At 55.2% G+C, this 16,937-nt stretch overlaps 1 protein-coding gene across 1 annotated transcript in view; it reads right to left on the bottom strand.

Annotated features, from left to right (window-relative positions):
* Nucleotides 1–3,493: 3,493 nt before the first annotated feature.
* MYH9 (myosin heavy chain 9) overlaps nucleotides 3,494–16,937 on the bottom strand; it is an 85,720-nt gene continuing 72,276 nt past the window's right edge. The window contains exons 25-41 of the mRNA XM_006056968.4: nucleotides 16,739–16,910; nucleotides 16,107–16,319; nucleotides 15,222–15,366; nucleotides 13,761–13,967; nucleotides 13,448–13,552; nucleotides 13,029–13,181; nucleotides 11,699–11,947; nucleotides 11,348–11,560; nucleotides 10,979–11,191; nucleotides 10,530–10,691; nucleotides 8,853–8,981; nucleotides 7,888–7,976; nucleotides 7,664–7,787; nucleotides 7,236–7,444; nucleotides 6,470–6,578; nucleotides 6,193–6,365; nucleotides 3,494–5,035 (exon numbers count right to left, since the gene is read on the bottom strand). Coding sequence (XP_006057030.3) covers nucleotides 4,903–5,035; nucleotides 6,193–6,365; nucleotides 6,470–6,578; nucleotides 7,236–7,444; nucleotides 7,664–7,787; nucleotides 7,888–7,976; nucleotides 8,853–8,981; nucleotides 10,530–10,691; nucleotides 10,979–11,191; nucleotides 11,348–11,560; nucleotides 11,699–11,947; nucleotides 13,029–13,181; nucleotides 13,448–13,552; nucleotides 13,761–13,967; nucleotides 15,222–15,366; nucleotides 16,107–16,319; nucleotides 16,739–16,910 — 2,798 coding nt within the window. The 3' untranslated portion in view covers nucleotides 3,494–4,902. The remainder of the gene's footprint in view (nucleotides 5,036–6,192; nucleotides 6,366–6,469; nucleotides 6,579–7,235; nucleotides 7,445–7,663; nucleotides 7,788–7,887; nucleotides 7,977–8,852; nucleotides 8,982–10,529; nucleotides 10,692–10,978; nucleotides 11,192–11,347; nucleotides 11,561–11,698; nucleotides 11,948–13,028; nucleotides 13,182–13,447; nucleotides 13,553–13,760; nucleotides 13,968–15,221; nucleotides 15,367–16,106; nucleotides 16,320–16,738; nucleotides 16,911–16,937) is intronic.

The following is a 16,937-nucleotide window of genomic DNA, read 5'->3' as shown; positions in this document are numbered from 1 at the left end:
GTTGGTCCATCTGATATGGTCCCCAAAGTCTATTAAACTCTCATTTCTTTTCATTCTTTATTCTGCTCCACAGCAGTGGTTTCTACCTCTCTTCCAGCTCACTGATTCGTTTTTCTGCCTCATTTATTCTGCTATTGATTCTTTCTAGTGTATTTTTCATTTCAGTTATTGTATTCTTCAACTCTGATTGTTTTTTATCTTTTCTAATTCTTTGCTAAAAATTTCTTGTAACTTCTCATTCTGTTTAAAACTGTTTAAAACCTTAAAAACTTTTTCCAAGTTCTTAGATCACCTTTACAATAATCACCCTGAACTCTTTCTCGGGTAGATTGCCTATCTCCACATCACTTTGTTCTTCTGGGATTTTATCTTTTTCCTTCATCTGGAACGTATTTCTTTGCCATCTCATTTTGTTTAAATTTCTACTTGTATATAGTGGGTGAGTTATGTTTCTCGACTTTGGAGAATTGGCCCTTTGTGAGTGACTGAACTGAACTGAAATGTCCTGAGTCCCAGCAATATACTCCCCTCTCGTCACCCAAGGGCCAGGAACCAGCTGGTGCAGGCAGTTCTGATCTGCGTTTGCACACTCACTTCCGCAGGCTACAAGATCAGTTTTCCTGCTTCTGGTGTCTGCCCCCTGGTGGGTGAGGCTGGTGGAGAGGCTTGTGTAGGCTTCCAGCAGGGAGGGGCCAGTGTCTGCCCAATGGTGAATGGAGCCAGGTCTTGGCCCTCCGGTGGGCAGGGCTCTGTCAAGAGGTGGCTGTGGGCTCAGAAAGTCTGGGAAACCTGTGTGCTGATGGGTGGGCCTGTGTTCCCAACCTGTTGACTGTCTGGCCTGAGGATTTCTAGTAGCAGGGTGAGATCAGGTCTCAGTGCCAAGGACCCAGGATACCTGCCTGCAGTGAGTTCACATAGGTGAACACTCCCTGCTAAGTGCACCACCAGATTTCATGACCCCAGAGAGAGCCACAACTGCCCCCATCTCCCCAGGAAATCCTCCAAGACCAGCAGCTAGGTCTGGCCCAGGCTGCTATAGTCACTGCTTTTGCCTTGGGTCCTGGTGTGTGACATCTTGCGTGCACCCTCTAAGAGTGAGGTCTTTCCCTCAGTCCTGTGGAGCTCCTACAATCAAGCGCCACTGGCCTTGAAAGCCAAGTGATCTGGGGGCTCCTCCTCCTGATGCCAGACCCCTATGCTGGGAAGACTAGCGTAGGGCTCAGAGCTCTTACTCCTGTAGGACTTCTGCAATATCATTATTCTCCAATTTGTGAAGTGCTCACCCAAGTGAGATGGGATTTGACTATATTGTAAGCACACACCTTCTACTGTCTCATGATTTCTCCTAGCTTAGGTCTTTGGAGATATATATATATATATATATATATTTTTTTTTTTTTTTGGTAGATTCCAGTCTTTTTTGTCAATAGTTGTTCAGCAGTTAGTCATGATTTTTGGTGTGCTCCTGAGGGGAAGTGAGTTCAAGGTTCATTCTACTTTACCAACTTGTCTCCCTTCCAGTAGTTCATCGATTTTAATTATCCACATGCCCATCCTTTCCATTAGTAGTCAAGATTTAACTGATAAACTTCTAAAAACAGACTCTTCCAATACCAGAAATCACCAGTGTTACTGGCAAAGTCCACTGGGGTCCCCAGGAAAAATAAGATGGAATCTAGGTGATTAGGTCTACCCTCTTCTTTTGTGATTAGTGTAGTTTCACTTGGGTACAGAGGGCCCTGTGCAGTGGCCTTGCACATAGCACATTGGATTAACATTCTCAGCACAGAACCACTGGGCCAGACACTTGCCAGCCATGTGCAGAAGCTGACTTTTGTGCTCATAACCATACTCCGGATGCAAGATTTGGAAGTTTCTGGAAAAAATAAACAACTGAGCAGAGTTAGGGATGAAGAGGTCTCTGATGCCAGCAATCAGAGACCAGTGGGAAAGTTGACTCCTCAGTGGAGGAAAATGAAGAGGTGAGCACTTGTGGGGACCAGGGTGGATGGTCCGCTTCAGGGGCCAGCAGTGAGGGATGAGCAGGGGTAACAAGAGAGGCTGGATGACGGGAGGCTTAGCATGCTTTAGGCTCCACAGATACACGTGGATGCCTGGAGAGGGAGCAAGGACCCCTTCCTTCCACAAGGGACTTTGGAATCTGTAGACCCTGGGCTCTCATGCTCGTGCATGGTGGGTGGTCAGGCAGCGGACTGCTCCCTTCCTCTTGATGGGCAGAGGTGGGCACCCTCCAGCACTTCCCAGGCACAAGGTGAACAGCCAATCCACAGGATCTTAAGGGGGAGAACTAATATTTGTGAGTCCTGTAGTGAGTTAAATGGTGGCTCCCCCAAAAGTGTCTATGACCTAATCTCTGCAACTGTGTATTGACCTTAGGTGGAAAAATGTCTCTGAAAATCCTTTAAGTGAAATAGCTTGCGATCAACATTGATTACCTAAATCCAATAACTAGCATCCCTATAAGAGACACAGAGACAACAGAGAGTAGGTGGCGAAGTCCACGAAGAGACAGAGGCAGGATGGAGGGGTGCAGCCACAGCCAAGGAACGCTGCAGGCACCACCAGCTGGGAGAGGCAGGGAAGGCCCCCCAGAACTTCTATGGGAGTGGGCTCCCGCTGACAGGAAGAAGGGCCCCAGACTCCAGTGCTGGCCCCCACCCACCTCTCCCATCACCTCCTGCAGCTCCTTTCCCAGGGCCTGAAAGTGCACCTGCTTGGAGGCTGGACAGGCCAGCTGCTGGAGGCCTGGCAAGCATCCGGTCTAGGAGCCTGCAGCTCTCCTGAGCAACCAGGCTGGCCAGTGACCTGGGTTGGCGGGGGAGAGGAGGCCTGCATGCAGATAGGCTGCTTGAGTCCACACCTTGAATCGAGTGCAAGCCCGATCCCTTCTCTAAGGAGAGCCTTTTTCTCCCTCCCCTCTCACCTGCAACTGCAGGCACACCTGTCTTTCCTGCCCTCACACTCCCAGTGCCTGGTGAGGAGCCTGGCTTACACCCAGCCTTTGTTGAAAGAAGGAAGGAACAAAAGCTGACAGTCCTGTGGAAAGCCTCTGCCCCAGCACCCACAGGCTTAGGCACCAACTCCCTCATTCCTGCTTCTGCAGCCCCTGGGACGAGCCTCCAAAGGGCAGGCTTTGCCTTGTCTGATGACTAAGGAACCTCCAAGAAGCTGGCATCTCTAGCCCCTGAGCCAGCTCAGTGTCCAGCACATAGTAGGTGCTCAGTAACTGAAAGGAATCGAGATTTATAAGACGCTTGTAGCATCCTTAAATCTGGCCAGCCTGCCTTTCTGCCTGACCACCGCCCCCTATTAAAGCCTGGGCCCCAACCGTGCTGCACTCCTGGAAGCTTCCAGAAATCGCACAAAGGAGGTACCTGCTGCAGAAGCAAAGCACAGTCCCTTCCAGGGAGCCCAGATACAGTGCCTTCTAGGCCACCTGCCCCAGTGCACAGACAGCCCCCAGACATGTGTCTCATAGCACAAGGGTCTCTTTATTGTGACGCTCAGTGGAAAACATCTGTAAACCAGCTCACTGTAGCGGTGACAGCGGCAACCATGCTAAGGCACTTTCATTATATAAAAAAGGGCGGGGGGTTCTGTCCACTCCTTTGTGACAGCAACTGGGACCTGAATTCAGAGCTTTTTAGGCATATGTAGCTTTAATATATCTTCATGATTTCTTGAGAGTTTCCTTAAAAAAAAAAAAAAAAATGCCTTCTTTGCCATAAGTAAGTCTAAATGCAGCATATACAAAATAGTTAGGAATACAGGGAAATTCAGCCACCAGTGTAGACCAGTGTAGGACAAGCTATTATCTTCTAGATGTGCTTCTGAAGGAAAGGCAGTGATAAAGACTGGGAATTTTATCACTAATTACAGTGAGAGGGAGAAAAGACAACAATGTTTTCTTTTTCTTTTAAAAATGTCTGTGCAGAGGGCAGCGTCTTGAGTTATACTGAGTCAAGGGTGCTGATCAACTACCCTCGGGCCCCAGTCCTGGCCCTTTCCACTGCTCTGGCTGTCAGACTCGGGACAAGTCCATTAACCATTAAATATATTTGGTCCCCAAGAGTGTTGGGAGAGGCCACTGCTGGCCTTTCCAGCTTGGCCCCTAGGCCCTGCCTGCTCGGCCCAACAGCCCCGCTGCGGCAGGGATGGGCCAAGGAGGGGAAGGGGTCATCATTGCACTTGAGACATTTGAGAAGCAGGAGGGGGACAGTGGCGCTGCCCAGCGGGGTAGGGAGGAAGGCCCTTCCCTCCCCGGCCCTGGCCTCCTGTGCCCTGCACAGAGGTGGACCCCCTGGGTCTGCTCATGTTGGACAACCCAGAGTCCACGGGAGCAGGGGAGCCAGTGGGGCAGAGGGTGTGAGGTCACCGAGTGTGATTGCCAACAGCAAAGGAGGGAGAGGGAAGAGCTGGTGGCGGAGGCGGGGGGAGGAGACAACTCTTCTGGGGCGTCGGGCTAGCCAAGCTCCTTAGTCTGAAGAAAAATAGATTCATAGAAAATTCTCTTGCCCATCCCCGGAGGCCTGCTCCTGCCCTCCTCGCCTCACCATCTTGTGCTCTGTGGCGAGAGGGCAGGAGATCCGGCTGGTCGCTCTGTCCCTGGGCCCGGGCCCAGGACCCTGACTCTTTGGTATCAGATTCGGGATGGGGGTGGGAGAGGAGCAGCGGGGCTGCAGCAGAGGAAGCCGAACGCCCTCAGGGAGGCCTGGGGGGTGGGTGGGGTGGTGAGGGGGGCCTGAGGTCCCCGGCCTGGGGGGACGAGGTGGGGTCACAGTCACAGCAGTCCCCAGAGGGAGGAGGGGGTGCTGTGGGGGCTGGGGAGGGGAGGCGGAGTCACTGATGTCCGTCTCCGGGCAGCAGGAGAAGAAGAGCCGGTTACTCGGCAGCTCTGGCCTCGGCGGCTTTGGCCTCAGCCCCGTCGGCTTTGCCATCCATCTCATCGTCCGAGCAGTCGCTGGCACCTTTCCGGGCCATTCGGCGGGGCACAACGAATGGCAGGTCCCCACGCCTGGGGGTAGAGGCAGTGGTTAGCAGGGCCGGCCAGGCGGCCACAGCACAGCTCATGTGTTTCAAAGCAACCTCAGAGGAAGACTAGCTCCTGACACCCCACGGGGAGAAGCAATGGGGGGCCTCGGGGTGGGACAGGAGGGCTCACGATAAGGGGGTGACTGAAGCTTCCTGCTTTCACTCCAAACACCAGCAAAAAACTGTCAGGTAATAGGGGCTGATTAAAAGGAGGCCCAGTGGTAAAGAAACCGCCTGCCAGTGCATGAAATATGGGAGACACGGGTCCGATCCCTAGATTGGGAAGATCCCCTGGAGAAGGAAATGGCAACCCACTCCAGTATTGTTGCCTGGAGAATCCCACAAAGGAGCCTGCTGGACTACAGTCCATGGGGTTGCAAAGAGTCGGGCATGACTGAGCGACTAAACAACAGAAGGAGCCCCAAGAGCAGAAGGAGCCACCTCTGCAAAACACCACACTCTGGTCACACTTGGTACCAAACAGGTGAGATCACGAGACAGAGGCCGACATTGCAGTGTACACAAACAGGCACCGCTTCCAGTCCCGGAAAAGAAAACCAACAACATAGACACTGACCAGACTGCTGCTTTTATGCTTAAAAAACAAAAAGGATCACTGGGAAAAGGAGGTCAACAATGAGAATCTCGACCAAAAAGGCCCTCTGCCTCAACCATTTCACGCTGCCTGATCGGGACACTCCTTTGAGAAATGCCAAGCAGACCTCTCCGCCTGATCAGGGTTGCAAGATTGACCTGAGCTGTGCCAGGGACTGGCTGGGTGGCCTTGAGCAACTTCTAGTTCACAAAACCTGAAAACGTTCTCAGTGGGTTTAAGTGCCGTGACAGGAACAGACTTTTCAGGCAGGATGGGAATCAATCACCCAGAGAGATCATTCAAAAGGCTGGGCTACAGCCTAGGAGGCCAGAGAACCAGGAAAGGCTCTCTGAAAAGCACTTTTCTGGTGTCAGTAAGTGTGCCCACTGACAGGGCTGAGAAAGGGGACTGAGTTTACAACAGCCTCATGGTCAGAATTCTGCTTTTCAGGACAAAGCAACTTTTTGGAGGCGAAAGGGTCACGCGAAGGGGCGGGTATGGGTGAGGGAGAGGGAGTGGGGCGGGGGGCAGTTGGCGGGGCTCACCTGAGCTTGTTCTTGAGGGAGCTGACCTCGCGGTTCATGGCATCCGCTGTCTCAGTGGCATCCTCCAGCTCGCGCTGCAGTTTCCGGCGGGAGGCATTGGCCCGCTGGGCCTCCTCCTCCGCCTCCTCCAGCTGCCGCTTGAGCTGCTTCAGGCGGGTGGACGCCTTGTCCGCCTGGAGAGACGCAAGGCCAGGGGCCCAGGTCAGGACCCCACATGCCGGGGGCCCACCCCACTTTCAGCTGCCTCGGGGCAGGGCCCTGCTCCGCCCCGACTCACCTGGTCCTTGTACTGCTCGGCGTTCCTCCGCTCGTCATCCACCTGCAGCAGCACATCCTTCAGCTTCTTCTCGGTCCGACGCACCTGCTTGCAGGCTGCCTGGCGCTCCCTGCGAGGCACCAATACAGTGACTCAGGGGGACCCGCTTTTTGGAGGGTCTGGTGGACAAATCCACAAACTCGCCACCCATGTCTGGGTCTCACTGGCCTGTCCCCTGTAGGGAGGCCTTGATCAATGCTCTTATGAAGGCATTAGGATTGGCCCCATTTCACAGATGAGGAAACTGAGGCTCAAGGAAGTGACACATCACAGAAAGCATATATAAAGCTAGAAAAAAAGAATGACTGATGCCCATTACAACCCGGGTTCAATCCCTGGGTTGGGAAGGTCCCTTGGAGAAGGAAATGGCAACCCACTCCAATATTCTTGCCTGGAGAATCCCATGGACAGAAGAGCCTGGTGGGCTACAATCGATGGGGTCGCAAAGAGTCAGACACGACTGAGTGACTTTCACTTTCAGCCCTAAAGAAGTCTGTCTTGCTGAGCCCACAGATGGGCTGCCCAGGGAGTGGGAACTACCACCTCTCTGATTCAGCCCTGAGAGAGTCACCAGGCCCAACTTTAGAAGTGGGCCGTGGGTTCCTCTTCAAACTCTAAAGCCCTAGCAAAAGGCCCCAGGAGAAAAGATGAGAGCCCCGTTAGGATAGGGGATGGGCACACAGAGAGGCCCGCAGATGGTGCTGGGTGGCGGGCGAGGGACACCCACTTGGTCTCGTTGTCCAGCTGCTCCTCCAGCTGTGCGATCTTGGCCTCCAGGGCAGCGATGGAGGCCTTGTACTTGGACTTGACGGTGCCCTCCATCTCTTGCAGCTTGACCTTGAGCTCCTTGTTCTGGCGCTCCAGCTGCTGCCTTGCGTTCTCGTTCTTCTGGGTATGGCTGCGTTCCAGGTTCAGGTCTGTGTTGAGCTGGTCGATCTGTGGGAAGAAGGGCTGGTAAACTCAATGAAGGCAGGGACCCTCATCACCAGACCCTCCTGGAAGAGGGAGCTGCCCAATGGGAAGGGTTCAGAAGCAGCTCGACCCCCAAAAGAGAGGAACCAAGGAGACGGTGCAGGCACCAGGATGTCCTCCTCTAAGCATCAGATGGATGGCTTCTGCTGGGGGGCCCGGTGGGAGGGAAGCCCAACAGCCCACCTGCAGGTTCGCCTTCTTTAGCCTGTCGTTCACCAGCTCCGTGTTGCCCTGCTCCTCTTCCAGCTCCTCCTCCAGCTGTGCAATGCGGGCCTCCAGCCGCCGCTTCTCCTCCAACGCCAGGGCGCTGGAGAGGGTGGAGAAAGGTAAGAGTGGCTAAGCTGGAGCGGGGAGCCCCCACACCCACCACCTCCTCCAGTGGACACGCCACGCTTGCCCCAGCTCACCCCTTGCCGCTGCTGTTGGCTATCTCGTCGGCCAGCTCGTCCCGTTCCTGCTGGGCCTGGCGCTTGGCGCGCTCGGCGGCTGCCAGCTCCTGCCATGGGAACCCGGAACATGACCCATGGGGGTCCCCACAGCCGACAGCCTCCACTTTCCATTCCCAGTACTCTGAGCCCCTGGCCTCCTCTTCTCAAACCCCTTTCCCAGGCCTGCCTCCTCCATGAAGCCCATTCTCATGAGCCCTCCTGAGGTCACAGCTTAGGCACCATATGTTTACATAGCCCCCACACCTAAGTGCTAAAAACTAAGCCAGGGGTGTTGTAATAAATAAGAAATCACCCTGGCCTGATGGAATGCTGGTCCCTCTGCTTTCCAACGAGACAGGAAGCAGGGGCGACAGGACAGAGATACGAGTTAAGGCCAGGGTGCCGGGGCTCTGAAAGCCAGACGGGCAGAGGGCTTCACCCTGAGGCTGAGGCGGCCTCACCAGAAACCAACAAGTGCAAGAGGCCACAGCCAGTCTTGACAGGAAACCTGGCTACCTGGCCCAGTCAGGAGCAGAACTCGGTTGCCAGCATCCTCTCTGCAGAAGATGGCCTAGAGCCTGGGGAATGCTTTCACAACCAGCCTTGCATGAGGCAAGAGGCCGCCAGGGGACATTCAGTGCAGGAAGCCTCTGGGAGGGCCCCCTGCTCGCCAGGCAGCAAGTCACAGTGGGCACAGAGCCCCGTCTTGTACAAGGGAGTCGGCCCCAAATGGTGACAATTTAATTCACACACAATTTAATCACACCAGGGAGGCTTCCAACTTAATGAAACCTTGCACGGCAACCTTTCAGAAAACAAGAACCAGCCCTGCCCACGCCTGGAGCTTGGCCCATTTTTCAAGGCTTTCCCTGGTGACCCAGGCTGGTGAGTGGAGGCTCTGGGCTGCCACCTGCTGGTCAGAGGGTGCACTGCACCCGGCCCACCTCCTGCAGCTGGATCATCTCGGCCTCCATGCTCTTCAGCTTCTTCTCATTCTCCTTGGCCTGCGCCAGGATCTCCTCGCGGGAGGCGCGCGCGTCATCCAGCTCCCGCATGTAGTCCTTCATCTGGGCCTGGGGGCAGGGAGGAGAGGCTTGGCACCACCACCCCAGCCACTCCCGTGCACCACCTACCAGAAGACACCCCACCAACCCCAGCCCCAGCCCCAGAAGACACCTCACCAACAGGGACCGGTGGCTGGTTCTCAGCCTGCACCCATGTTCAGCTCACACAGTTATCAAAGGGCAGGAGGGAAGACAAAGCGTCTCTGTTCTACACCACTGACAGTCTTCTGACCGTTAGGGTTTACAAAGGACACCTGTTAGGCCCTGGGTGTGTGTTAGTCCAGCTGCATTTCTGTTTACTTTCTACCACTTCTGGTCGACTTGGATCCCACGCTCCAAGTCAAGGGCCACCTGCCAGGTTAGCTCCAGCCACAAGACATAAGCCTATGTCCTTTGTTCTCCTGTGATTCATTCTAACTCTAAAGATCTTGGGAAATACTTTTCCCCCCTCCATTTCTTTTGTAGGTAAATCCCAAACTGGGATTCCCCAGGCCCAAGGGTACAAGCCTCGTTGTGTGTGGCCAGGTGGTACCAGCTAAACTAGCGCCATCTATGCATCTACGGCGCACGATCTTGCCAGCACCAGATGTTGACATGTGTTATCACTGCTGGTTTGCGGGGTATAATGAGGCATCTCAGAGCTGGTTTTTTTTTTTTTTAACTTGTTATTTTTAATTATTGACAAGGCCAAGCATGTGTTCTGTTTCTGGACTGCTGCACTGATTCATCAGCTTGGAACCTTCTGTCACTGTCCATTAAGGCTGGATTGAGTCATGTCTGGCTTATTCTAGAAAACTGCCACCAAGTGACTAAGTAACTATAACGCCATTGCACTTTTAGCTTTACACTTGTTTCTTTGTTTGATGTGAAGTCAACAACTTTTGACTACTGCAAGTTTGCTTCTGACTATAATATTTTGTCTCCACTCGGCCTCTGGGTCTGCATCTGTGTAGCAGCAGTAGTGTTAGTCTCTAAGTCACGTCCGACTCTGCGACCCCATGGACTGTAGCCCACCAGGCTCCTCTGCCCATGGAATTCTCCAGGCAAGAATACTGGAGTGGGTAGCCATTCCCTTCTCCAGGGGATCTTTCCTACCCAGGGATCAAACACAGGTCTCCCACCTTGCTGCTGCTGCTGCTGCTAAGTCGCTTCAGTTGTGTCCGACTCTGTGTGACCCCATAGATGGAAGCCTACCAGGCTCCCCCGTCCCTGGGATTCTCCAGGCAAAAATACTGGAGTGGGTGGCCATTTCCTTCTCCAATGCATGAAATCGAAAAGTGAAAATGAAGTCGCTCAGTCGTGTACGACTCCTAGAGACCCCATGGACTGCAGCCCACCAGGGTCCCCCATCCATGGGATTCTCCAGGCAAGAGTACTGGAGTGGGGTGCCATTGCCTTCTCCGCTCCCACCTTGCAGGCGGATTCTTTACCACTGCGCCACACCCAAGACCTTCAGGGTGGCAGTTCCCAGCACTCACAGGCCAGCCCAGCAGTGTCCAGTCCCGTGCTGGGCCCAATGCTGCCGTGTGCAGCTGGATCAGACCAGCCTGAGCTCACCTGCAGCTTCCGAAGCTGCTTGATGGCTTCGTCCCGGTTCTTGTTGGCTGAGTCAATGTGGGCCTCCAGGTCCTTCAAGTCCATCTCCAGCTTCTTCCGAGCGGCCACAGCTATCGAGCGCTGCTTCCTCTCATCCTCCAACTCGGCCTCCATCTCCCGCACCTGGGGAGGTGCCGACAGCTCAGGGGGCCGGACGGACCCAAAGATACTGCCTCAGCTCAAGGCCCAGGTGGGCTTGGTCCAGTCCCAGGGAGTCCACAGGGCCTCCAGGGCACAGTGAGGATTACTGACCATAAAACCCTGGTAGAGGGGGTCAGTGACCCCCAGGCAGAGAACTAGGATGCAAGGATGTGGAGGACACTCCCACAGACCAGTGGAAGGAGAAAGGAGCCCCCAAACTCGGGCACCCCTGCGCGCCTCTGCCCAGGGAGCAGGCAGGCCCTCTGCACCTGTTTGACCAGCTGCTTTCTCTTCTCCTCGCTCTGCTCGTCACGGCCCTGCAGGTCCCTCTCGAACTGGGCCTTCATGGCCTGCAGGTTGACCTCCAGCCGCAGCTTGGCGTCCTCGGTGGCCTGCAGCTCGTCCTCCAGCTCCTCAAGCTGCGTCTTCATCTCCTCCACCTGCTGCTCCAGGGCCCGCTTGGACTTCTCCAGCTCATGGACCTGTCACCAGGGGTTCCGGTCAGGACCAGAAGGGTGCTAGGCCCCAAGGGGAGCCAGGCCCCCAGGTCCCTGGCCCCAGTGTCTGTGAGGCCCTAACTCTTGGTGTCTGGAGGCCGCCCCCCACCCCAAGAGCCGGCCACGGGCTCAGGGACTCACGCTCTTGCCCACGTCATCCTTAGAGCTCATGAGGTCTTCCATCTCGGTGCGGAACTGCTTGTTGAGCCGCTCCAGTTCTGCCTTCTGCTCCATGGCCTCCTCCAGTGCCCGGGCCAGAGACAGCGCCTTGGTCTCCTTCTCCCGGGCCTCCGCCTCTGCCCGGTCACGCTCCTCCGCATACTTGGCAGAGATGGTCTTCTCCTCGGCCAGGAGCTGGGAGACAGGCAGGCACCATGAGTGTGAGCAACGGGCTCTCGGAAAGGGTCAGAGCCTGACCGACAACAGCCTCTGCCCGAGGCAGGGTGTCTGCAGACGGACGGGAAGAGGGGCTGATGCACTGGCGGCACCCACCTGGTCGAACTTCTTCTGCTTCTTCTCCAGGTTGGAGACGTTCTGCCGCTGGTGGTCAAGATCCACGAGCAGGTCATCCAGCTCCTGCTGCAGCCGCGTCTTGGTCTTCTCCAGCTTGTCGTAGGCAGCCACCTTCTCCTCATAGCGCTGGCTCAGCCCCTCCAGGTCCTTCTGCAGCCTCCTCTTGGCCTCCTCAGCCGTCTCCAGGCACCCCACGCTGTCATCCATCTTCTTCCTCATGTCGGTGACCTGGGCGGGAGCAAGGGGTAAGGAGGATCCAGTTGGCATCTGCTCCAGGAGCTGGGCTGCCACTGCGAGCAGAGTTATGGGGCACCAACTCAGTTATGGAAACAGCTTCCCAGCCGCTTCGCTATTCCTCTGGGACCAAGGAAATGGGACGTTCCACAGAGTGCAGGTGTCTAGCACACGGAGCACAAGGCAGGTGGACACGCAGGTCAGCTTGGAAAGGCCACTCAACCCTGACCTGACCAGTCACTTGTACCAAGACTGAGCCCCAGAGTAGGGAGCCTCCATCCCTCCCCTCTCCCAGGCAGCAGCCTGGCATCCGCCGCCCACAGGTGTCCACCCTTGCAGCCCCCTCCTCCCACCCGGACACACAGCTGCCACCGCAGGAACGCGCTCCCTGTCCCCACCCAGGTGTGGACCCGACTCCGCGCCCTCCCCTAAGCTGGTGCAGATCTCTGGGCACATTTAAGTCCTAAGATAGGATCCACAAGAGGGCTCTCCATCTATCTTTGGCCCCAGATCCTTTCAGGGTCTAGAGAAGACCACGGCCTCCTTTCCATGATGATGTTATAACAGGCATAAAGCGAAATATGTAGGACTACCAAGAAACCACTGTAAGAGTGCAGTTGTCAGGTATTTTTTTAAGACAATGGTTCAGTAACCAGTGTGCTTCTTTAGCACAGCAGAGAGCAGGCTCTTGAGCGGCGAGGAGCACAGTGACCGTCCCAAAGCCTGGCCTCAGCTCAGACACAATGACCAGTGGTTTCCACTCAACAGGCCACAGGCGCTGCTACCGTCACGGCTTGTTGCCCACATTCATAAGGGAACAGAATGCTGACGGTCAGCTGGAGGCTGGTGAAATGAAGATGAACTCCAGCCAAGTTCAAGGATCCCTGAATTCTCCTTGGGGACCCCAGGAGTAAGCCCAGGTCTGGGGAGGGCAGGAGCTCCCCGAGGGAAGGCAGCCAGCTTGGGGAGGCCTGGCTGTGCTTCCAGGTCCAGGTGGCTACCCAACCAGAAGCTCCCCAGCCTGCAGGCTCCGACCACCGTTTCCGGGGCAATCTGAGGGGAGCCAGCTCCGAACCTGGGCGTGGAGGGTGGAGATCTGTTTCTCCAGGTTCCGCTTGGCCTCCTCCTCCTCCTCCAGCTGCTCCTTGAGAGAGTTCTTCTCATCCTCCACCTGCTTCAGCTTGGTGCTCAGACTCAGCTTCTGCCGGTTCTCCTCCTGCAGCAGCTCCTGCTCAGCAGACAAGGGGGGCCAGGGCTCAGGACCCACACTGTAGGAGCCTTGTGGTCCCCATGCTCTCGGTGGGACAGAGAAGCAGGCCCCAGATTAGGGGGCAGCCAACAAAGATCTGGCAGGGAGCCAAGAGGTCCCAGAGAGCCTGGGGATGCTGGGGAGGACACTGTGAGGAAGACCCAGAGGCCTGGCAGCTGACGCCGTGTGGGCACAGGGTCCTCCCAGGATAAGAACAGCTGTGGGGGGCCCATCGCTGCCCTTACCTGCGTGTCCTGCAGCTGTGACTCCAGAGCAGAGAAGTCCTTGGTGAGCTTGCTAGACTTGCTGTCCGACTGAGTGAGAAGACCTGTCGCATTGTCCAGCTCGACCTGTGCGTGGACAGGAGACAAAGCCCCGTGAGCTTGACCAGGATTGCTCGGGGCCCACCTTGGCTCTCTCAGCCATGCTGACCGGAGCCACAGGCTGAACCGCGGGGGGCTCACAGATGGGCCGGGTCATGGAGAGAGAGAGAGAGAGAGAAAAGACCAGGGGCCCTGGTAGCATGGCCAGGACCCAGGCAGTCCAGCGGGGCCTCACCTGCAGCTTGGAGACCTTGTCAGCGAGCTCTGTGCGCACACGCTCTCCCTCGGTAAACTTCACCTGCAGCTCCTGCAGCTGGGCCTCCACCTTCTTGCGCTTGTGCTCGGTGTCCGCCTTGCCCTGCTGCAGCACCTTCACCTCGTTGGCCAGCTCCCCTCGTTCATTCTCCAGGGTCTGCTTGGCCTTCTCGAGGTTGGCTTTCACCTGCGAGGGGAGAAAGCAAAGACATAAAAGGGGGAACCTGTGACATGAGGCTGGTTTTCCCAACATCATCAAAGAGCCAGTGGAGCCAGACCCAGAATCTGCTGCCCTGCAGCAAAAGCGACACTGGGCAAGTCCAGGGGGCAGCGAGCTGGCGAGGGCCATGGACTTGGAGGGCTCAGGCCTGATGTGGACTCATCTCCCAGCTGGAACAGGACGCCTGGCGCGTGGCCTCACCTCTGAGGACCACGGCTCCCCTGGCTCTCAAAACCATCCCTGCCTGGCCTCCCGCACAGGGAATGTCCAAGGGCAAGACATTGTCATTGCTGATGTTAAGTTTTTAGAATTATTTTCATAAGCTTAGGGAAATTATAATTGGTCATAGTTAGACTTCCAGGAAAGCCTCTTAGAAATTTGATGTTTACCGTAACACTGAAATGTTCTTCCAAAAAATATAAAAGCCAAGTTTACAGAACAAACACAATCCCAATCTATTCTATATCAAGCCAGTCACAGTATCAAAGGCAAGTTCAAGGGTAAACTGGACCCCAAGTGCATGCAAAAAGCTTTTTGAGTGAAAACAGCTAGAGGAAAAGGCAAGGCTTCAACCTGCCCAGAACCAGGAGGAAGTCAAAGGGAAACAGAGGAACAAGGCATGTTTCTGAAAATATTGTACAGGCTGCCACGCAGAAGAGCCTCTGTCTTCTCAGGCTGCCAACAAGGGTGGCTGTGAGCTGGAAACCACAGGAGGCAGGACTGGGCTTGTTCAGGAACTGCCTGGTCACAGTCCCCTGGCTGAGAAACCAGCCGGGTCAACATCCCCAGGGTTCTCCCTGAAGATTCCAGCTGACCATGTGTTGGAGGTGTTCTAGAGAAGGGCTGGGCTTCAGAAAAGGGAAGCAATGGCCCTCTGAAACTTTAGTTTCAGAGTCACTCCAATTCCATGACACTTTCTAGTCTGGCAGGGTGTTGAACAGGATAATGACGGTAATAATAAGACTAGAACAACTTACTGAGCCCTTACCGACTATGCACTGTCACATGTTACCAACTCCAACTCTCACGTAATTGTTTGAAACGGGCTCTCACTAGCCTCTCTCATAGAAGAGGAAACTGAAGCAGAGATGGACCTGTATGCGCCCCCAACTCACACAGTCAGGAAGGGCTGGAGCCTGGACTACACGAGGGTCCCCCAACCCTCCCCACCGGCCCACAGTGGCCGAGCCTCATGGAGCCAGTCCCGGGGGGCCCACACACCCGCTTCGTCTGCTCCAGCTGCTCAGCCAGCTCCTCCACGGCCTGCGAGTGCTTCTGTCTCATGTCCTGGATCTGGGCCTCATGGGTCCTGGCCTCCTCCTCAAGGGTCTTCTTCAGGATGTTCACTTCTTGTTCACGTTTGGACCTGAACAGAGAAACGCCTTCAGGAGGGAGGCCAGGGCCCAGGAGCAACGCTGCCCTGGTGGCACAGAGTCCACAGTAGGGAGCACTGGCCATTCCAGGCAGCTTTCTGCCTGCTGACTTCCCTCCTCAGCATCCGTCCTATAGCGCAGGCTCACACACTTTTTTTCTTTTATTTAAAAAAAAAAAAAAAAAAGTAATGTAGGCCTTTTATGCAAGGAATTGGATTTTATTCTAAATATAGGGAGCCAGGAGTAATTTATAAGATTTTTTTTTTTTGGCTGCACCACAAAGCATGCTGGATCTTAGTTCCCCTACCAGGGATTGAACCCATGCCCCCTGCAGGGGAAGTGCAGAGTCCTAACCACTAGAGAGCCAAGAAGTCCCCACAGACACGCCTTGTAGGGCTTCTGTAGCCTTCCAGCCTTAAAGCCCACCCTTGCCTCAGCCCAACTCCAAGCCAGGTTCTTCAACTCTAGAGAGAAGCTGCCGAGGCCCCATCAGCTTCCATCTGTTCTTGTTGTTCCGTCACTAAGTCGTGTCTGCCTCTTTGCAACTCCATGGACTACATCACACCAGGCCTCCCAGTCCCTCACTATCTCCTGGAGCTTCCAGGCTCCATGACAACAGGCCACACTGTGTGTGTACAGAGGCCCTGGGGTCCCCTCTCTGAGGCCAGGGCCCCCCTTTCCCTGCACCAGCACCCCCATCTTCAGTGACCAGGCAGTGAGCCTCAAGGCACACCTGAGCTCCTGCTGCGCAGCTGTGGAATCCAGAGTGTCCTCCAGCTCCGTTTTCAGAGCCTCCAGCTCTTCCCCGAGGTCTCGTTTCTGCTTCTCGGCTTTATTCCTAGCAGCACGCTCAGAGTCCAGGTCTTCTTGGAGTTCCGAAATCTGAGATTCCAGCTCCCGGATCTTCTTCAGGGCCATGTTCTTCTGGGTGGTTTCTTCTTCCACTCTGCCAAAGAGAGCACCAACGTCAGGAGGAGGTCGCTGTCACCGTCAGAGAGCAGAGCCTGCAGAAAAGACTTAGAGAGGTGCGGCCGAAGCCACTCCTGCTGGTGACAATCATAGCCCCTTAGGAGCTCTTCTTGGCAAAGACACTGAGGCATCCGGAAGACTTAAGGGCTATTCCACTTGGAGAATTCAAAAGCCTCATGGAGCAGAAATTTCATTTCCCAAATTAAGCTTCAGTGCTTTAAACATTTTTTAAAAATTGAAATGTTAAATGAAAAAAAATAAAAGGAAAGCTGTAAACTAGCTTCCCAGACAACAGTGGAGCGCATGCCTGCAGTTCACTGATGCACCAAGAACCACAGCAGGAAGCCTGCTGAGAACACAGGCACTGGCCATCCAGCCTGATGCTCTGACCCTCACCTGGCCAGGGCGGCCTGGAGCTCCTCCTCCTTCTTGGCCAGCTGCATCTTGAGCTCGGCGATCTGAGCCTGCAGCTCGGCGATCTGGTCATTGAGGTCGGTGGAGTCTCCTTCCAGCTTCCGGCGGGTCTTCTCCAGCTCCTGGCGCTGCTTCTCCTCTCTTCGCAGGCGTTCTGAGAAGGAAGAGCAGAGAGAAGCCA

Source organism: Bubalus bubalis, chromosome 4 (genome assembly GCF_019923935.1).
Source record: "Bubalus bubalis isolate 160015118507 breed Murrah chromosome 4, NDDB_SH_1, whole genome shotgun sequence".
Classification (NCBI taxonomy): Eukaryota; Metazoa; Chordata; class Mammalia; order Artiodactyla; family Bovidae; genus Bubalus; species Bubalus bubalis.
Note: the sequence above shows the minus strand (reverse complement) of the source record. Positions and strands in the feature narration are given on the sequence as shown.